The following is a 20911-nucleotide window of genomic DNA, read 5'->3' as shown; positions in this document are numbered from 1 at the left end:
ACTGGGCGTTGTGAGGATCTCAGCAAATGTGGTTTCTTACCACCTCCCCTTAGCTGGAAAGGGAAAGAGGAATACAGAGGGGAGAAGAACGGGGAGAAGGGGCTCCTGGAGAGGAACCATGAAAGGCCAGTAGAGTTGGCCAGACTGTGTGTGGGGAGGTGCAGTGGGGGGCGGGGAGTCAGTTTGCTCGGTCCTCACTTCTCTAGAGCACCCAGCTCTACTTAGATCTTCCCTTCCCATCCCGTTGACCCACTGACTGGCTGGCAGCCTAGGAGGCATGGGCCCAGCTGGTGGCAAGAGACCTGGAGAAAAGAGGTGATGGCAAGGGAGTCCATGGCTCCCCCTCCAAATGTGTGGGGTGCAGTGGTAGGCAGAGCACTGCCTCTCCTCAGCACTTGCCCCAAGTCCAGTCTCCTCAGAGCCAGCTTCCCTGGGTTCTGCCCAAACCTCCTCGCAGATTCTCCTTGGCTCCCTCCTGGCGGCTCTAACTCACATGTGCTGCTTTCGAATAAAGGAACTTGGAACCATAGACACTGGGTCAGGCCCAATGGACAAAGGGGGTAGGGCCAGTGAAAGCACATTTGCAGGTCTCCCAGGAGCCACGGGGCCCTTTGCTCTCCTCTCACCCGAGCCTGACCAGGTGGTTCTCTCAGCTGGGGCCTGGAGATCACCAAGTCACTTCCTAGGTTAGCCAGGCAGCCTCACTGGGCTGGATTCCTCAGGCCCAGGGCAGCACGGGACTAGCAGCCTCCACCCCCGATTTTCCCTGCTTGTGAAGCCTCTTCTACCCCTTCCCCCTTTGTCTCTGCTCCTCCAGTCCCATCTCTCCCCCTTGGCTTCAGAGAGCATCTTGTGATTCCAGAATCAGGGCCAAACAATTTCCTCGTGATGGGGAAACCGCACTTAGCCTCGGGAGCCCTAGCCTCCCCACCTCTTCCCTCTGGCAGTCTCCCTTCCTCAGGCTCCTCCACTAGTTCCAGCTGTGTTTTACAGAACTCCCACTGGATAACATCTGTAATTGCCTCCAGATGTGGGCCACAAAAACACAAAGGGACCATGAGCTCATCTTTGAGCTCCTTGCCACACGCATGGGCCTACCACCCCCCGAACACCCCTGGCTTCCCCCTGATGGCTTCTCAGGGGTCCTTATCCCCTCTGGTGAGGGTGGCAGGGGGTTGGTATCCAACTCCACTGAGACACATAGGCCCAGCCAAACAGCTGTTGGCAGGAGAGGGACAGGAGGCGGGGTGTAGGGTCAGGGTTCCTGGCTGACAGGAAGGTGGGGTACCCCTTCTGCCAAAGCAATCACACCAAGCAGCCCTGAATAGCAGCTGGATAGGACTGGCCTAGGTGGGGCTAGGGCTCTTGGAGGCAGGCTATGGAGGGGGCCTGGGCTGAAGCCCAGGGTGGGCTGGGCCGAGGCAGGAAGGGAAAGGGGCGGGGCAGGGGGGGAGCTGCTCCCCTCCAGCTGAGCTGACTCAGCAACTGAGCCATTCCTCCCTTCAGGCTAGTTTCAGAGGAAGGGTGGGTCAGCAGCCTGGGAACCCTGTCTGGGCAGCAGTTCGTAAGGAAAGAGGAAACAAAGCCTTGCTATTCTGTTCTGCCCTTCCAACCTGACCATCCTGTCTCTCCTGGGCAACTGGGGTGAGATCCCTGTTTCACCAGATAGGCTGCTCCTAGTTGGCTATGGAGTGGCCTCTTTTTCCTGTTACCTCTACTCCAGGAGCTGAGCCCAGGCCCAGAAGAGGCTTAGATCCTGAGGGCTGGGGTGGAAGGCCTTCCACAGAGCCTGGGGCTGAATATGTATAACCTTGGGTCGTATTCCCAGCAGCAGGCAGAGGCTTGAGGAAACAGGGCCTTCAGTCAGGTCACAGGACAGGGTAACGCAATTCAGGAAGATTTTCCAAGTAGCCTCCTTTGACCACTTCCTTCTGCCTTTGTAGCCCTGGGCCTCAAAGGTAGCTCCGTAGGCCAGATGGAAGAGAGCCGTTGGGCTCTGTGTACTGCTCCCCTGCCCCATGGAGTATGCCCGCCTCCCCAACTCTGGCCCCTGAATCCCTTTGTCCACCAAGAATAAACATACTCCTTTATGAAAAATACCAAAACCCCACGTCCTGGAAAGCATTGCTCATGAGCACGCTCTCCCCTTTTCCACTTCCCTCATAGCTCCGTCCCATTCACCCTGACAGAACTGCAGCCACTCAAGGAATGTGAAACACCATTTATTCTTCATGGAAAGGTTGAACAAGGTCAAAAATGTCCTCAGAGGGCACTGACCCAGCCCCGCCCTGCAGGTTCCTGGGGTCCCATGCCTCTGCCCCCCACCCCCACCCTCCCCATGCCCCTTGTTAACAAAAAGGAACAATTTGAAGGGAATTCATATATAATAATTATAATAAAAATATACATTAAACAAAACAAAAAACCCAAACAAGACAAATTTAGCCGAACTGCCAGCACCGTTCACCCCATTTTCCCCACCCCCCCATGGCCCCACCCCTGACATCCCTCTCCTTTCACTCCGGGAAGGGTCTCTCACTCTCCCAAGTCCCTGGTACCATGACCACCTTTGGTGGCCGAAGGAGACTTCGAATGGGTGGGCTGGGTGGGGGTGAGGAGGGGCGGGTAGGATGGGCTGAGGGGTGGGGGCATCAGGAAGTGACGGGGTAACCTGACTAAGAAACAAGAAATGCACAAGCCGCCTGCCTTACTGAGGCTGGCTGAGGCGAGCTAACTCTGCTGCCCGCTGCCGGGACCTTCCTGCTCCCTAACCAGGTGGCTACTCTCATTAAGGGCCTTTGCCAGTCCCCGGTGTGCCACCTCTGCTCCTTTCTCCAGGCTCCTCACCCTTCCCCTCTGTGCTGTCTGGTCAGAGGGGAGGCACCACGAGGAGCTTTCTCAGGCCCTTCCTGAGAGCTCCAATAAAATGTGCCCTCCCCCTGGTACCACAGCCCACCCTGTGGCATCCCCGATGGCTTGGCCAGCTCAACACCCAGACGTCCGTCCACTGCTACTGCACCTCATTTTGGTCACATCCTGTCCCCTCTGACTGCTTTGCCCCTGGCGCTTGCCCCAGCTGCCTGCATTTGAGCATGGTTCTTCCTGTGGCCTTGAGGCTCACCCCAGGGCTCCGGACTGAGTCTCTTCCAATGGCCCCACCCTGGCAGCTGCACCCCCTGGTCTCAGGTCTTCCAACCTTGACATCCCTATCCAAGGCCAACATCTGGGAGGGTAGGGCTGTCAAGGGTTTCCGCAGCCTCAGTTTACTCCTTAATGGCTCAGGCTCCTTCCATGAAGTTCTCGGGGGCAGTAGGTGGGAGAGGGCAGATCTTTGTGGAGAGAACTGACCCTCTCCGAGCTTTCCTCCCAAGGTCTTAAGGTGGCTATGCAGCCCCCACCCCTTCATACCCTCTCAGAGTCTCCCCCTACAAAAGGTGAGATTCCTTTTAGCTGGAAAGAGTGGTGAGAGGCTGCCAATTGGGTACACCTGGGGGCTTGCTGGGGCTGGAGTGCCCAGAGCCTCCTGAGGTCAGAGTTCAGAGGTTAAAGGTATGTCAGGGAATGGAAAAGGAGCAGATGACCCCATCTGACCTCTACCAGTGAGGTCTGAGGGTCCTGCCTTCAAGTGCAGAGCCAAGACATTCAGATGGGGCTGGACACACACCAAGCTACAGGGGTCCCTGAGGGGCAGGGACTGGAAGGGGTGGCCCCTGTTCAGCCCCCACGGGACCCATGTAGGATAGAAGAAATGCCAGGGTTGAGGGTGGGAGGGATCTGTCATGGGACAGCGAAGGGAGGTGGGGGTGAGGAGGGAGCTTGGAACAGGTGGGAGCAGCCCACCCACCACCATCTGCTGCCACTGGCCTCCAGAGGCAAAGTCCACGTGGTAGGAGTGGGCAGGCGGCGGTGGGGGTCAGACCTTGTCCAGCAGGGACCGCTGGCAGTAGAGCAGTCGCTTGGGGGTCCCATGGCGTCTGAAGAAGAAGACGGCGAGGCCCACCGCCAGCACCAGGAGCAGCAGCAGCACAGGCAGCACCACAGCGGCCGCGCTCACTGCGCTGCCTTCCTCGTCCACCTGGATGATGATCACCTCCGTCTTCTTCTTCTCCTCCTCAGTCCCCTCGTCTGGCTGGCCCCCTGAAGGGCAGCCCATCCAGTCCCGCAGGGCTGACTTCGGGTAGCCTGGCTCTACCTTTAGCTTCTGGTTGTTGAATTTCCAGTATCTGTTCCCCTTGTAGAAGTATGTGAAGACTGCAGGGGTCAAAAAGAAGGTGGCAAAGGAGACACAGGTGGAGCAGCATCCAGAAGACCCAGAGAGAAGAGCAGAAGGAAAATCTGTCAGTGTGTGGGCCGGCGGAGTTAATCTCTTAACCCTTCCGAGCAGCAGTTTCCTCAGCAAAGGGGGTAATTCTAGTACCAGGTTGGACAAGTGGTGGGGACTAAGGGTCGGACATGTGGACAGCCCTTAGCCCAGTGCCTGGCCCATGGCAAGGGCTCCACTGTTGTTATTATGGTCATTATTTTCCCACGATACCCTCCTTCTTGCCTCCTCCTCTCTCTTAACTCGTTCCGATCCTCCCCCCGGACACCTCCCACGCCCCTCTCACCTTCATCGCTGCCCATGAATGACCCTCTGGGAGACTCAGGGATTCCTTCCCAGACCTTGATGTTTTGGGGGTACTCGCTGTCCACTACCCTGAGCTCCTCGTTGAAACGGTAATACCTGGTGGAGAGGAGAGGAGAGGAGAGGAGAGGAGAGGAGAGGAGAGGAGAGGAGAGGAGAGGAGAGGAAGGAAAGTGGTTGGACTGGGCACTTCCTGAGAGGGTAGCAGGACGTGGGACTGAATTCACCAGTGAGGTAAGCGTGGCTATGGATGGGTTCTGAGTAATGAGGGCCTGCAGCTGAAAGCGGCGGAAGGTGGGGGTGGAAGGGAGGGCCCAGGCTGAAAGGAGCCACCACGCAGCCCTTAATGACAGTGCCAGGCTGCTGGAGCGGAGGCATGGTGCTGGGGGCAGGAGGTGTCAAATGACCAGGTCTGCAATGGTGACCCGGTCACTTCCCACTCACTTAGCCCCCCGTGGAGGCTGCCCATTGCTAGGCAACAACAGAGGCTCAGCCAACTCCTTCTCCAGGGAAACATCCCAGGGGTAAAGTGGGTCTTCCTCCAGAACTGAGGGAATCTGGTCGTGGTGAGGAAGCAGGCGTAGGGTCGAGGGGTTAAAGTCTTACTTGTTTCCCCGGAAGAAGTAGGTCTTTCCATTGGGAATCCAAAAGAGAGCAGCATCAATCTTGTCAGTAGGCAGTCCGCGGCCCAGCTCCTTGATGTGCTTGGGGTAGCCAGGCTCCAGCGAAGCTTCGTCAAACACCCAGTGCTTATCTCCTGGGGAGGAGACAGAAGGCATCCTTCTAGGTCCCACCTGGGTTCTGGGGTCTACGGAGCAGTCAAGTGGAAGCTGCTCATCCTGGGAGACTCCCCACACCCAAAGACTAAGGCCTGGTTACCTTTGAAGAAGACAAATTTGCCATCCTTCCTCTCATAGGCAGTGTTGATGGATGCAGGCAGACCCCGCCAGAATTGGCCAATGGGCATTGGGTATCCATCCATCACTTGGTTATTCCTCACCCGCCAGAACCAGCGCTCCTAGGAGGCAGTCGGGGTGAGAGCACATTATGTGTTGTTGCTTAGTCCTCTGGCTCAGTCCCCAAAGCTCTCCCACTGCCTGTGTTTTAGTTTTTTTTTTTTCAATCCTCACCCGAGGACATTTTTCCATTTTTTTTGTTCAGGTAGAGTGGGAGGGAGAGAGAGAGAGAAACATCGATGTGAAAAGGACACGTCAAGTGGCTGCCTCCCACATGACCCAACCAGGGCCAGGGATAAACTGCAACCGAGGTACATGCCCTTAGCAGGAACCGAACCCAGGTCTCTCTGGACCACAGGCCGACGCTCTAACCGCTGAGCCAAACCGGCCAGGGTGCCTCTGTTTTAGTTTTAAGTCCTGCTGCTCTTTCCGCCCTGTCTCCTGGTCATAGAGCCCTTTTGTCTCCCAAACCAGCCCACTTCTTCTTCTCACCTTGAAGACAAACATCTCCCCTCGAAGCACAGCCACGGTATCAAAGTTCCCGTCACAGATGTTGGGCCCATAGGTGGGGTTTTTGGGCTTATCAGGGAAAGAGGGCCTGGAGGTGGTCCTGGGTTGAGGGGGTATCTTGGTAGGGGCTGACTTACTCCCTGGGGCAGAGAATACAAACACACTTTAGACTTGGTGGCAGAGGGAGAGGAAAGGATAGACATATGGGCAGACAACACCCTGGGAAAGCGTGGAGGGAGGCAGGGGCAGTCAGCTAAGAAAGGGCAGAAAATGTGGACTCAAAAGTGGGAGCAGATAGAGGTAGCCAGGAGTGGGGACGTAGGGAGGCTGTAGGGCATGGGAGGGGAAGAAATATGTAGGCCAGGGAGATGAAGACAAGGAGCGGAGAGAAAGGAGCAGATGTGGGCATAGATTACTTGCCATAAAGTTGCTGAATGCCCCGGCGGTCATCATCAGGTAGCACGAAGTTCTCTGTGTCCATCCACTGGTAGAAGGGTGCCATGATGGCAGAGGGATCATTGGAATGCTCGAGGCCCAGGGCGTGGCCCAGCTCATGCACCGCCACCAGAAAGATGTCATTTCCTGGAGGGATGGGGAGGGTTATGACAGCAGCCTGGGTCTCTTCCCTCAAACTCCCAGCTTCCCCATCAGAGGCTTCAGTTTCACACCCAGGCCTGCCTGCCATGTTTTCCACTAAAAAAACCATAAAGCCACCCTGCTAGTCTGGAAGGAGGTGAGAGAGTGCTCTGGGGCTGGATCCCAATCCCAGGAGACTTGTGTTAAGGGAAGCTGAGGCCCTATCTGGGCCTGTTTCTACCAGGATGACATTTGTCTGGAAAAGGAGGTGATGTGAATACTTTGAAGTCTTTGACTGAGAAGTCAATTATTGGGTAAGAGAGGGAACCACATATAAATAGTTCAAGGTTGGATTCCTGCTTTTGTTGGAAGTCAGACCCAGAGATCTTTGTGGTCCCTTGTGGCCCTGAGATTTTGGAGTAGGAGGTTTTGGGAGGAGGCAGGAGAACCCTGTGCAAATGATCAATGACTCTCCCCAGAATAAGAGCCCCAGGGCTCACCATTTAGATCCTCATTTTGGACAGTCCAGGGCTCGGCAGAGTCAAAGTGGGTGTCCCCTCCGATGTTGGGGCCTGGGAAGTAGGCATGCGCCAGGAAGCCACCCTCGCCATCAAAGGGCGTGCTGTCGCCATGGAAGCCATCAGCGAAGAAGATCATGATGTCAGCCTGCTTCTCATGGCCCTCGCGGATGTAAGCATAGGGCACCTCTCGGAAATGCAGCGGTGTGTGACTCTCCCACACGCGAAATGCCTTGCGGATGGCCTCAAATGTGGCATACTCGCCTACCTTGGGGGTGTAATTCTGGATGCTGAGGTCCAGCCACGTGGAGAGAGGATTAAAGTATGTTAGGGTTATAAGAGGCAAAATTCTCCTTCCCTGTACTCTCCCAGGTCTGACTGAACTGCTCAGCCACCTTTGCCTGACCCAGCTATTCCTGCCGCCTCAAGATGCCTGTGCCTCAAGTACTGAGAGCTCAGGGGACTCTCAGTCTTTAGCTTTCTGGCTCTGGGGTGTACGTCTTACCCCTTACAGGCTGAACCTCTCTCCAGGTTTATAGCCATTTTCCTCCCTACTCCCAAGGATGCATCCCAGGAAGAGGTATGGCAAGATGCCTCTGAGTCTCTGTAAGCACAACTGATAAGGAAGGGCAACCCGATGTGAGAAAGGCCACTTGCCTATTAGACTCACCAAAAAGTAATCTCGTTATGTTGCCATTTGGGGCCCTGGATGGCATAGCGCCTCCTTCGAACGTTGGCCTTGATCTCAGCCCCAAACTTGTCTGGAACACCACAGCGGGGACGCTTCATGGCCCTGAGGTAGGTTGAAGTGTGAAGACTGGGGTCAGTATAATGTATAAAAGAGACAGGTCTTCAGAGGACAGGGGGATTGTCTGGCCCCAGGAACAGTGTAGGAAAGGTCAATGAATAATAAAGAGGGTCAGGATCAGCATGTGGCTATCAGGTACAGAGGCAGGAGTCAGGCATTCAGGTAGCAACTTCTATGGTTGTCAATGTTGTGTCAGTGTGTGCTGGGCAGAAGTCCTGCCAGGGTCTAGCACTTACTTCATGGTGTCTGCATCAGCCTTGCCTGTCACTCGCAGACCGTAGAACCTCTGCATGGCAGCGATGGCAGCTGAGAGTGACTGAGGTAAGCGCTGTGTGTGGGTACGCAAGTCCCCAGGGGGCAGGTAGCCATATTGCTGCAGCCAGGCCTGTAGGGAAAGGGATGTGGCTTAGAGCATTCCCACCTGGCCCAAGGGAAGCCTCCGCCTCCTCATGGTACCTGGCATGCACCCTCCATGATGAGGAAAAAGCAATGAGCTTTCAGCCTGGCTCTGGCAGTGGGCCTGGAGGAACTCCAAGGCTGGACTTGAATTCTGGCCCAGGCCCCAGTATGGCTTGTCCTCCTGGAGCTGTGGGCCCCAGCTCTGGACTTTGGCTGTAGCTGTCTTGATGGGAACCCTGGTGGTTTAACCGAGTTCTCAGATGTCTTCTCAGGGTGGAGAGGGGAGAGGCTGAGGGGCTCCACTCTTGGGCCTGGCATGAGGCCCTTATGGGAGAGAGATGCCAAGCTTCTAGGACCCTCACAGCTGAGATTTTTTTTTTAATCCTCACCAGAGGATATTTTTCCATTTATCTTCAGATAGAGTGAGAGTGAGAGTGAGAGTGAGAATAACATCGACTTGCGAAGGACACATTGACTGGTTGCCTCCCAGCACGACCACAACCAGGGCGGGGGGAGAACCGCAGCAGAGGTGCGTGCCCTTGACTGGAATCGAACCTGTGACTCATTGGTCCGCAGGTCAATGTTCTAACTGCTGAGCTAAACTGGCCAAGGCTGAGATTTTTTTAAAAAAACGGAGGGCAGAAAAGGAGCTAGGGCTGAGGCTGGCTGCTGAGAGGGGAAGCTGGGGGCTCTGCAGGTGGTGAGAGGTGTGATGCAGCCAGAACCAGGATCCTGCCACTGTTTCCATCCAAGGAGCATCTGACCTAGGGCTTGGGACCTAAACCATCCATTTAAAGATCTCAGTAAAGGGAGTGGGAGATGGGGGTGGGGTGGAGAACTGATGGCTGTATTTTATTTCAGGTATGTTGTGAATTGTTCATAATATAAAGGCTGGCATATTGCCTTCAAGTGAAGTTAGCTTTTTGGTGTTTGGCTGAAAGGTCCACAACACTGCAAAACCTCATTGAGGAAAAAGTCAGCCTTTATTGTAAGAACAACGGAGTATTTTCCTAAAGCCTGAAAAAGTAAAACGAGCTAAGTTATATATGGGATATGAAAATATTAGACTCTCCTATAAGGAGATACTTCCCGGACAACTGGTCCCTGCTCCAGCATTGCCTTCTTAGGCAGTGCAGAGAGGGGTTGTACACTGCCTGGGATAGGAGCTTGAGGTGCAGAGGGGTTGAAGGTGCTGTTGTTAGATGCTGCACCCCCCACCCCAGGTTATTAGGATAAATCTCCATGTGGCCCTTCACCGCCAGGCCCATGCCCTGGTGGTGGAACAGTGCTCTTGCATAGGGACTAGAGGTGATTCAGGAGCAGCTGACTGGGGACCTGAGCCTGCAGGGGCAAGAATTGCAACATGGTTTTGGGAAGTGATCCCCCAAGGATAATGGAGGTAAGGCACGAGATATAAACAACCCAGCCTTTCCCCAGCCAACAGGCCTGGCCTGAGTAACCCTAGCACCACCCTGCTCTGAGAGCCCCACCTCAAGGGTAGAGGAGGGAGAGAAGTTTAACCTCTGGTATACCAAAGGGGAACAGAGCAGGGTGCTGCAGGCCTGGGCTGCTGTCCAACAGATATATGCTTGCCCTGACCTGTGCTGGCTGATGCCTCAGCTAGTGCCTGCAGGGAGCCTGCTGTGGCCTATGCCTGAGTATGCAGGAAACTCCCTTTCCCCCTAGCCTCACCTGTAGGGTAGACACACCCCAGGCTTATGACCCCTGGTAGGAGTTCAGATTTAGGGAAGAATTAGTGACTAATACAGAGCTGGGAGGCAGAAGATTGGGTCCCCTCAACCCTCAGGGAGCAAAATTGAGGGGAACTCTAGGGCAAGATAACAGAAGAGTGGGTGGCAGAGAGGTGGGGAGAATCCACAGCCAAGAGCTCTGGGATAAATCCCACTGCCTGATGAGTCTTTCAGAAGGGTAGGCAGGTGTAAATATTCACACCCACAACCTCCAACCCACACCCAATAGTTAAAAGTAGAGACTTAGTAAAAAAGGGACTTTCCTGGAGTCAGGAGAGCAGAAAGTCCTGGAAAGGAGGTGCCTGTATCCCTCTTCTCTAAGCCTAGGCTTTCTTCCCTCACAGGGGCAGATTCTGAGCAAAGAAAGAACCACAGAGACTATGAGGTCGGAACCACAGAAGAGAGGACTCTTGTGTCTGCGGCTGGGTGGGGGAAGAAAGGCTGAGTGCCAGACAGGCCAACTCGAGGAGAGGGCTGGAAGGAGAGGGCTGTTCTGAAGCTGGTGCAGGACTAGGGAGGCCTGGTGAAAGGAACCCAGCTGCTTGAGGCCTGGGCCACCCCAGCTCTTCCTCCAGATTGGCCTGGAGAGGGAGGAACTATGTTGAGTCCAAGAACTCAGTTGGTTAGCTTGTCTTGAAAACTGAGTTGTGCAAGGTATTTTCCTAGGGCAGTGATTTTCAACTTTTTTCATCTGTTGGCACACATAAACTAATTACTAAAATTCTGCACCACACCAAAAAAAAGTATTTTTTGCCGATCTGAGCAAAAAATAGGTATAACTTTGATTCATTCATACTGGATGGCTACTGTCATTTTTTAATTTGACAGTCTAAGGGAAAAGAGGTCCCTGTCCCTGTCTAGTCAGGTATTGCATACTTTTACATTCTTGCAGCAGGGCAGTATGCCTTGGGCAGTGTGCCTCAGCACCTCAGCAGGGCAGTTGAAAATCTTGAAAACCATTGCCCTAGGGGAAAGTCAAGGGAAATGGTCCCACCTTTGGCCTAAGAGTTGTGTGTGTATATGGGGAGGGGGGGGCAGGGGGATCTGACTCCCCAGCGGCCTTGGATGGGAGCCTCTGGGCCTGCTCCTCCCTCCGCCTCCAGAAGCAAATGGTGGTTCTGGCACTGGGACTGCCCATGACCCACTAAAAGCCGAAGGAGGGCTGCTACCCCTCCCTTAGGGGGCCTAATGGGGCAGGGGAAGAAGGAAGGCAGGGCAGGCGATGTTGGCAGTGGGCTGCCCCTCAGATGCCCAGGCTCCTTTTGTTGGGAGCTCTCCTCTCAGGCCTCAAATGAAGACTCCACGCCTAGAAAGAGGATGCCTCCTCCTCCTGGCCAGTGCCAGGATTAGCCAGCCAGAGGACAGACTTTCACATTTCCTGGTCACCCCTATTCCTAGGGCCACCCTTTTCCTTTCAGCCTTAGACCCCTTCAGGACAGAGAGTGTGTTCTTTCTGCAGATGTGTCCTCTAGGGGTGGAACCAGGGCGCTGAAGGGGTTGGAGGAAGCCAAGTCCAGATCCCTTCCCCCTTCTCGGGCCCTTCCCAGACCCTCCTGACCGCACCCAGGCACCCAGGCAGGGCTGAGTGGGTTGGGATGTCCCAAAATAAGAAGCTGATCAAATCCGTCTCCCACCTTCACTCCAAAATAAAAGAGAGAGAGGAAAAACCTCCCCAGACAACTCCCACGCGACTTCCTCCCGGCCGGGTGGGCCAACGTCGGAGAATGGGTGGGGGGTCGCCGGAGTCCGTCGAGACCTGTGCGGGCGCCCGGGCCCAGGCCCTCTCCCCACTCCCGCGTGCGTTGTCCCCAGCCTCGGTGCAATTAACGCAGTAAAACAATGAACAAAAACAACAAAAAGGGCCTAAAGGCGCCGACGGGGGAGGGGGCGGGGGAGGCGGCGGCCCCACCGAGCCCCCGCTCACAAGGAGAGCTTTGTGTGGACGGAAAGGCGGCCAGGGCGCCAGCGCCCCGACCCTCGACGCCAGAGCTCTGGGGCCGGGACCCAGAGGGGTCCTCTCGCGGCGGCGGGGGTCGGGGCCGCTCCGCTGTCCACCCGCGACCCCACCTGGGCGCGGATGCGCGGGTGGCGGGCTGCGGCCGCTGCGTGGGGGCCGGGACCCGGGTCTCCTGCGCCCTCCCCGGGCCGCCCTGGCGCCCCGAGCGCGGGAGAACTGCAAAGTTGAAGAAACAACAAACTCTCGCACATGACAAGAAACCGAGACAGCGCGGGGTCTGAGCAGAGTCCACGTATTTATCAGGCTCCCAACTAGTTCCAGAGCTGAGCTCAGAGCCTGGAGGAGTCGGGGAGGGTGGCGAGTGGCTCTGGTTGCAAAGTTCTTCCGAGGAAAGGAGTGGGGAAGAAGGTGGCGGCGGGGGCGGGGTGGAGGGGCAAAAGTTGGATAGACTTGGAAGTTCGGAGATGAGGAGGGAAAGGAAAAGGAGGGGACCCTGCAGGCCGGAGCCACCGAGACCTCGGGAGCCCTCCTCTCCGAACGGGCTGTCCCCTCGGAGACCCCCGGGCTCGCCTCCTCGGCGGCACGACTCCGGGCGGGGCCGGAGGAGCTCACTTACTTCGGGGCTGAAGCTGCTTTGGGCCGAGCAGCGGGAGGCGAGCGCGGTGGCGAGCGCGAGCAGGGGGAGCAGCAGGCTGCGGGCGGGCCGTGGGGCGGGAGACATGGTCCGCGACCGTCCGAGCAGACCGGCCGAACGGCTCCGCGGCGGGGCCCAAGCCCTGGGGTCGCGCCGCCACTCCCTCGGGCGCCTTTGTCTTCGGGAGGCACTGGGTTTGGATTCCTAGAGCGCTGTCTGCTTGGAGATGAGGCAATTGTTCTTGAAAGCGCCTGTTTGCTCGTCCCCTCTACTCCGTTTTTTGATCTTTCTTCTGCTTAGTCGGCGAACTGGATCGCGAGCCCTCTCTCGCTCTCCTCTGGTCCCTCCCTTCTCCCACAGCCTCTCCTCCGCCCCCGCCCCAATGCCCTCCTTTCCCGGTGCGGACGTGGTTGTTTCAGCCTGAATCCAATTACAGCCAAGAGCCCGTTTAAAAAAAACAAAACACACACACACACGCAAAACACAAAACCAAACCGAAGTTGACTTTCTGTGGTGAAGGCCATCTCCAGGGATTGAGGCCACAGCCGAGGGCAGGGGACTAGGGGGGGAGGGGGACTCCGGAGACGGGATGTGGGAGACTTTCTCTCCCTAAGCATATTTTGGATGGCTTGATTCCCCTGGTATTCAGCGTTTGTCTCACCTCAGAGTGGGAAGTTCTGGGAGGCTCAGTGACTGGCGCAAGCAAATTTAGAGTCTGGGTTGGGGTCTTCACGTCCTGAGACCTGGGTTGGGGGATTGTCTGTTGAACCCTTGTCTCTTATTCTTGACAACTACCTCTGTCCTTGTTGCAAAAAAAAAAAAAAAAAAAAAAAGGCAACAATAACAAAACCCAACTACTCATCAACAAACCTACAACCACACTGGATCTGGGGAGTCCCATCCTTGTAGAAAAACAAATGTGCTCTCTTTATTATACTACTTGAAGTCTGGCTGCTCCTTAAATTAGAACTGGCTGGGGAGGAAAGGTGTGCAAGGCCGCAGACTCTGGGAAAAAGCAAATCAAGTTTGGTGCAATTGTTAAAAGAGAGATCGGAAGTTGGGACTTTGGGGTTTAGTTTCCTTCACTGGAAAAGGAGGCAGTTCCTTTAAGGGTAAAATCTTCAAGGACTGACTGGTCTCTTGAGAACAAAAGGTGGAGGTATGCAGGGAAGGGGGAGGGCAGGCTAAAGCTGACTAAGAAAGAGAGACAGATAAGAGGTTGAGAACTAGATCTGGAAAAGCACAACAGAAGCAGGAAAAGTGTGGGAGACAGAAAACTCGACCATCAGCGAAATCTAAGACCCAAGAATTGCACTGGTCAGCGAGAGGGGAAGGAGGTATTAGGGGTAAGAAGGGAGGGAAAGAAAGCAAGGGAAGGAATAACGTGGAAGCTGGACAGAAATGTGGTCAGGTAGGAAGTTCCAGAAATCCTAGAGATCCAAGAACTAAAACAAGTTTGTGGCATGAGAATGAAAAAAAAAAAAGTCCAGTGTTCTGTGTTGTAGAGGGAGCAAAGGTCCTTTCCACCCGAATCCATGATCAATAAAATGAAAGGTTTTCCTGGGTCTTGGGGGCAGCTACTACATTTGTGGGAGGTATGTGGGGAATAACTATCTCACAGTGACTGTTTGGGGATTGAGTACCTCTTGGGCTCCCTACACAAATTTCGGTCAGGAGGGCAGCCCACTCTCCAATCAATTTCTGAAATTTATTTGTTTTTTATTTATTTATTTTTGTGGTACGTGCCCCTAGTGGGAACTGAATCTGGGACTCTCTGGTCCACAGGTCAATGCTCAACCGCTGAGCCAAACTGGCCAGGGCAATTTCTGAAATTTAATCAGAACCACAGAAACCTCAAGATCCAAATTTTTTGAACATGCAACACCCAAGTCTGGTTCTCTCCACATTAGCCTTCCCAGTTGGGGTATCCTCTTGGGCCATGTCGTTTAGAAAAACTGACACCAGTTGCTTGCTAAAAAATGGACCTCAGCTGGAAAGTCTTTTTCATCAAAACATTTATTAAATGTGTAACTGTACAAAGGCTGGGCTGTGTATAGGCTTTTCAAGGCTTGAATGATGGCCAAGACCAAAAGAACTGCTGTCCCCTTTTCATGTTTGCAGAGCAGTAACTGCTCAGTTGGGCCAGCCCTATAACCTGCAAAAGGGGTGAATATTTCAGAGCAAGATTCCCCTGAATTGGAAGGGGGCCAGGGGTAAGGGCATGGAGCCAACCCTTCTAAGGAATGCTCTTACAGCCTGTTCTTCTTGGTGTCCTGCTGGGATGAGGCATCTGGGTGATAGAAGAGAAAGTCAGAGAGACACTGGGAAAGGGAGATAGGAAGAGTTGTGCTTTTTAAAAATATGTTTTTATTGATGTTTTGAGAGAGAGAAAGAAACATGAATCAGCTGCCTCCTGCATGCCCCACACTGGGGATGGAGCCCGAAACCTGGGCACGTCACAGTCCATGGGACAACACTCTATCCACTGAGCAACCCCAGAAGGGTGAGGAGTTGCTTTTTATTGACTTGGTAGTGGGCTCTGTAGAGCAGCCCCTTTAGGTTTAAGAGCATTTTTCTTCTTTCTTTCTTCTTCTTGCAACTTCTCCTGCTGCCTGAGCTGCCATGCCCGTAACCCAGCATCCATTTCCTGTGACAGCAGTACAACCCGTCTCTGAAACAGACAGGAAAACACTGTGGATAACATCTGGGGCTTGAGCTGTGCACCATATATCCTTTCACTCACAGATCAAAGTCAGAGGTTTCAGCTGGAAAATGACACTGCTGACTAGGGAAAGGGTGGGACCAGGTCCTGGGTTGGGAAGCAGGAGGAAAGTAGTAAAATGTGCAGCAGAATGTCTACTACTGGTTCCTGCCCTAGGAGTACCCCACTCCATGCCACCCTTCTCACAGTACTGTTAAAACCTTTGGCCGTTAAAACTTTAGTGTGAGGGGTACACGTAAGCTAGCTTAGGTGCCAATACAGCTCCAGACAAATTACGATTTCAACTTTCTCCTTCAGATTACATTCGTATTGCCCTGGCTGGGGCTCCAGCCACTCACTGCAAACTTCTCCCTTTGGGCTTTTCTTCGAAGCTGGCCTTTCATGGGAGGAGCAGGGCGGCCATCTGTAGATAGAAGAGAGAAAAGGCAAATGTTAGACATGGCCTGTAGCACCCAGAAATGAGGGGAAAACCAATTTCTAGCTCCTTTCTTCCATTTCATACCCACTGTTAAATTCTCCTAAAACATGTCCCTCATGTTTAAGGGTGAAGTATGCCAGAACCACCAAGAATAAGCTCCTAGGCATGTTCCTACTCTATTTCACTTACTTCTCATTAGCCTGGAATTCAAGGTTCTTTACAATGCTGAATTACCTGTTTTATCTTCAGAAACCCTCCACTCCAGCAAACTAATCACTGTTCTACTCACCAGGAGTCTGCTAAATTCCACCTAACTCCATACTGAGACAAATACCTCTTGCCTTTCCTTCTAGCCAAATTCTCATCCTTAGACCCACCTCAAATCTCATCTATCCCAGAAACCCTTCTCTAACCTCTTCAACTCTCTTCTGAAAGAACTGCATTATCAGTCATTTAATATTCATCTATTTGCCTTGGGACATTTATTGTACTATTTTTTTATTTTTTATCCTCACCTGAGGACATTTTTTGATATTTTGTTTAGATAGAGTGGGAGGGAGAGAGAGAGAGAGAGAGAGAGAAACATCGACGTGAAAGGGACACATCAAGTGGTTGCCACTCACATGACCCAACCAGGGCCGAGGACAAACTGCAACCAAGGTACGTGTCCTTAGTGGGAACTGAACCCCGGTCTCTCCAGACCGCAGGCCAATGCTCTAACCGCTAAGCCAAACCAGCCAGGGCTGTACTATTGTTTTTATCCTTATTTAGCCATATCACATCCTTTTGGAAAGGAGCAGAGCACTGAAGTGTTATCACTTAATTTTTAAAATGCCCATGCTTTGTTTTCCTAGCTAGACTTTAAGTTCCTTGGGATTACTAAGCTTTTTTAATGGATCAGTGTAGTGTAGACACATATACACATAATAAAAATTGGGTAAATATCTGCAGATTTGCCAAAAAGATGCAGTATCTCAAATAGTTTATAACAAAGTTGAAGAGAAAGGGCACTTTTAACAAAGAAACAAGTAGTGAAAACTCTGCCCAAAAGTTTAAAGGCAAAACAAGTCAGAGATATATATTATTTATAAAATAATGTTTATTTTATCCTTACAAGAACCATATGAGGTAGGTATTTTTTTACAGATGTGGAAACTGAGAGATACAGTTAAGTAAATTGTCCAAGACCCCAAAAGTTAGCAAGTAGAGAAGCCTGGATTAAGAATCAATTCCACAGTCTTTCCAATATTCCATACTACTTGAAGAAGATTCTAGACTTCCTACAGTAAATAACAAGTAGAAAAAATCTTCACCATCCTCCTCAGGCACCAAGTATCTGATTAAGCAGGATCATATTCCTATATAATCCAACAGGGTATTGAAACTCAGTTCTCTGTGCTGTTGAAGGGGGCCTGGCCTCTGCCCAATTCTAGTCCTGGCTTTGCTATTATTACCTAGTGGGTGATCACAGGCGATTCACTTTTGTGGGCCTCAATTTTCCCACCTGTAAACTGGAGTCCCATAAGGGGCATGAGGAGGAGTGGTTTCAAGTTTTCTAAGGTCCTTTCTGCTAGGGCTATTTTGTTTGTTTGTTTTCTTAAAGTAAAGGGAAAGACTTTTCTGAAGGGCGGCCACCATCCTCACTTTTCTACTCTTCTCTGGAGATGCTCATTTAGGCAGCCTTTCCAGGAGCTCTGCCTGCATTTGGTACCAAATTCTCAATAATGCACTCACCACACAAGAGAACGGTTCTTCCTAACTAAGAGCCACGTCCTCCTCTGAGAAACTGAAATCAGAATTGTCTTCTGCTTATCTGCACAAGCCAAAAAGATCCTGTCTAGCTTTATTTTCCATAGGGGTAGTTTATTTTACAAAATAAACAATAGGGCTGCTTCCTCCTATAAAGCTCAACAGGCTTACTCAGACACACCCCCACCCCGACACCACCTCCCACTGCCCCGCTCAGTCCTGGGGCGGTCTCTCTGGGTGACACTCTCCCAAGTAGGGTTAACTGTCATGCTCAGCGCTCACCCGCGTAGGACCAGTCTGGGAGCTCCGTCAGGGGCCCGTAGCCGGAAGGGTTGGCAGCCAAGCCCTGCCTGAGGGGAGAAAAACAGCCCGGTTAGGACTCAGCACAGCTTCTGGCCCCCCAGATCCCCCAAACCCGCACTCACTGGAGTCTCCACTGGCCGCCCGCCCGAGCCGCCGCGCTGCTGTGCAGCCTCCGAACACCTGCCGGGAAAACAGGGCATAGATGGGAGAGACGCCGTGCTACTAGCTCAGGGGTCCCGGCCCGCCCCCGCGGGCTCCCGAGCCTAAGGACCCTACACCCACTTACTAGACAGCAGAGTACCCAAAGCAGCCATGCTGAGGCCGAGGAACCGGAAGTGGGCGTGGCCGCGGTGGCCACGCGCGACACTTCGAGGGAAGCAGGAAGCCGCCATCTTGAACCTGGTTTTCAACCACGGGCCCCGCCATCTTGGGTCGTTGTACGGAAGAGAAGGACAAAACTGCTGCTGGTGTTTGGACCAGAACGGTCGTTGCTCGTTCGTTGTGTGCATCCTCAGGGGTGACAGCTCAGTGGAAGTCGTATCCTCCAGGGTCTGTTTCCACGACTTCCCTGCAGCAGTCTCTGGTTCTTGGAAATTTATCTAACTTTTATCTCAGTGGAGTAACAAACACATGACCTCATTCTGTCTTCTCCCTCCTCGTTGTAACATTTTTCGCAGCCTGAGAGGCAAACCTAGAGTGAAAAAGAAAGTTTGGGTTTCAGTTCTAACTCATGTGTACAACACAATTGAAGAGCCATGCGACAAGCACTGTATTAAGCATAAGAGATTCTATGGAGAACAAGACAGACATCATCATCATTATTATTATTTTGCAATTTTTATTAATTTATTTTTGTTACAGATGTTTCTTCTCCTTTCCCCTCCCACAACCTCCTCCCGGTCCCGCCCCTGCCATTATTATTTTTTAAAAAAGATTTTTAATTGATTTTAAGAGAGGAAGTTAGAGAGGGAGAGGGAAACATGGATCCATTGGTGCTGCCTCCTGCACACCCCTCACTGGGGATCAAGCTGGAAACCCCAGGGCACGAACCCTGACCAAGAATCCAACCGGCAGCCTTTTTAGTGCACAGGATGATTCCCAACCAACTGATGTCAGCCAGGGCCAGACATCATTGTTCCGATGGAGCTCCCAGTCTGTAGAGAGAAGACAGTAATCAGATCATCACACATCACTGTGATATTACAGCTGAGATAAGAGCTGGGAAGGGACGTGTGTGATGTTTGTGAGCATATAATGAAAACTTGATCTAGAGTAGGTTGTCAAGGCTTTTTTGAGGAAGAAGTACTCAAGCTAAGATCTGATTCCATTTTTATAAGAGCTAAGAGCTATCACCACACATTATCTAATATAATCTTTGCAACAACCTTGTGAGGTAGGTACTAGTAAGTGGCAAATCCAGATCTGTGACTCCTTCCTCTTTTTTTTTTTTTTTTGTGGTACATGCCCCTAGTGGGAACTGAGCCTGGGACTCCCCCCTGGTCCGCACGCTGATGCTCAGCTGCTGGGCCAAACTGTCTAGGGCTCCTTCCTCTTTTTGAATCACTTACTTGCCTTGGGTAAGTCATTTATCCCTAATTTCTTCATTTAAAAAAAAAAAAACTTAATATATCACATGTATGCAAACATTAAATTTTTTAAGGAAAGAGAGAAACATCAATTTGTTGTTCTACTTATGCATTCATTGGTTGATTCTTGTATGTGCCCTTATGGGGGGATCTAACCCACAGCCTTGGTGTAGGGGGACAGACCCTCTAATCAACTGAGCTACCCAGCCAGGGCTGTGCAAACATTTTAAGGATGATAATGTAAGTGAACATGCTTACAAATGGTGAAGCTCCTACAAAAGCGCCCTTTACTGTGTGCTAGGCTAGACACTTAAACACGTGCTGACTAGAGGAACCTGAGGGATTGGTGTCATTTCCTTCTGCAAGACTGGGAAGTTTTTCAACAGGAGGTGCCTCTGAGCTGTGCTTTGAAAGAGGGGAAGGCTGGATCCTAGTTTAAGAAGTAAGAGAAGCTATTTCAATAACAATGAGAATAGTATAGGCCAGGGCCGAACCAGAAGAAGGGAAGGGAACAAAAGAAACTTGGCTATAAGCCAACAGATGGACCCAAAAAAACTAAGTAAGGGAAATAAGACAATAGAGTATTATTATCGTTGTACATTCATTTTTCACTCATTAAAAACCACTTGTATATAAATGACTTCATACAATTTTCATAATAAAACTATAAAGTAGATAAGACAGTCCAGGAAGCAATCATTGTACAGATTGCTTGTAGTTTTCAGAGACCAGGAAATTGAACCAAAATATGGCTGTGGATATATTGTTTTACAGTTGCAATAACAAAAGGGTGACACCTTTCCTAAGCTGGGCTCCATGTGCCTTTGGTTGGTTCTGAGATAGACAGCTGAGGCAGACAGCACTGGAATCCCATTATATAGTTTACAGTTCAGGAATCAAATAGTAGAAGCCAAAGGTTGGGGAAAATAACCTCAGTGTCAACATTCAAGGTTGGTGAGAAAGATGACAGGCTGGCACTACCACCAATGCTATATCTTTATAATGTTTATAAAACTGAACCAGCAACATTATTGTACCAGCTCACATAGTAGGGGGACACCATTGGTTTGCGAAATAAAATTTAAAAAAGAGCACATGCATTAAGGTGTACAAATAACGTGGACAATATGAACTCCACATGCAGAAGTAAACACGTCATAATTTAATAGCTGTGGGAGTCAAGGAGCTAGAGCTGGAGAACTTTTGGGGCAGGATGGGAAGTTTGACCAGGAAACTGGGAAATCTGGTAGGGGAAAGGTCTTGGGAAGGAAGACAAGTTCAACCTTTGACGTGATTGTTTTGATGTGACAGGGGGACAACCCATGGATTGTAAATAGCAGGAAATGTGAGTTAGGATTTTGAGAGAGAGAGAGAGAGAGAGCGAGAACACTAGTGCTGAG

The 20911-nt window shown here is 51.9% G+C and overlaps 2 protein-coding genes across 3 annotated transcripts; both read right to left on the bottom strand.

The window, feature by feature from the left end:
* Positions 1–3023: 3023 nt before the first annotated feature.
* On the bottom strand, positions 3024–13068 carry MMP14 (matrix metallopeptidase 14). The gene is made up of 10 exons (XM_036241350.1): positions 12716–13068; positions 8229–8377; positions 7855–7977; positions 7167–7474; positions 6511–6672; positions 6073–6230; positions 5504–5642; positions 5231–5381; positions 4608–4723; positions 3024–4251 (listed from the first exon to the last, which is right to left on the bottom strand). The coding sequence occupies exons 1-10, from the start codon at positions 12818–12820 to the stop codon at positions 3914–3916; spliced, it is 1749 nt and encodes a 582-aa protein (XP_036097243.1). The 5' UTR covers positions 12821–13068; the 3' UTR covers positions 3024–3913.
* Positions 13069–14769: 1701 nt separating this feature from the next.
* Positions 14770–18273, bottom strand: MRPL52 (mitochondrial ribosomal protein L52). Of its 2 annotated transcripts, none has more exons than XM_036275590.1 (5): positions 18212–18273; positions 18048–18105; positions 17905–17972; positions 15758–15858; positions 14770–15404 (listed from the first exon to the last, which is right to left on the bottom strand). In XM_036275590.1, exons 1-5 carry the CDS (start codon positions 18237–18239, stop codon positions 15252–15254), a joined length of 408 nt encoding a protein of 135 aa, XP_036131483.1. In that variant the 5' UTR covers positions 18240–18273; the 3' UTR covers positions 14770–15251. The 2 variants fall into 2 exon arrangements, with proteins under 2 accessions (XP_036131483.1, XP_036131493.1); XM_036275600.1 differs by having other exon boundaries at positions 15295–15404; positions 15787–15858; positions 18212–18250.
* Positions 18274–20911: the final 2638 nt, after the last annotated feature.

This window comes from Molossus molossus, unplaced genomic scaffold (genome assembly GCF_014108415.1).
Source record: "Molossus molossus isolate mMolMol1 unplaced genomic scaffold, mMolMol1.p scaffold_m16_p_1, whole genome shotgun sequence".
In the NCBI taxonomy this organism is placed as follows: Eukaryota; Metazoa; Chordata; class Mammalia; order Chiroptera; family Molossidae; genus Molossus; species Molossus molossus.
This window is presented reverse-complemented; position numbering and strand designations above follow the sequence as displayed.

Excerpts from the sequence above, each read along its gene's own strand:
- MRPL52 (XM_036275590.1), bottom strand. The coding sequence starts at position 18,239 with ATGGCTGCTTTGGGTACTCTGCTGTCTA. Across the intron at positions 17,973-18,047 it reads GGCGGCCAGTGGAGACTCCA|GCAGGGCTTGGCTGCCAACC; the intron begins GTGAGTGCGGGT and ends TTCTCCCCTCAG. Across the intron at positions 15,859-17,904 it reads CCCAGACTGGTCCTACGCGG|ATGGCCGCCCTGCTCCTCCC; the intron begins GTGAGCGCTGAG and ends TTCTATCTACAG.
- MMP14 (XM_036241350.1), bottom strand. The coding sequence starts at position 12,820 with ATGTCTCCCGCCCCACGGCCCGCCCGCAGCCTGCTGCTCCCCCTGCTC. Across the intron at positions 5,382-5,503 it reads CAAATTTGTCTTCTTCAAAG|GAGATAAGCACTGGGTGTTT; the intron begins GTAACCAGGCCT and ends TCTCCTCCCCAG. Across the intron at positions 4,252-4,607 it reads ATTCATGGGCAGCGATGAAG|TCTTCACATACTTCTACAAG; the intron begins GTGAGAGGGGCG and ends TGACCCCTGCAG.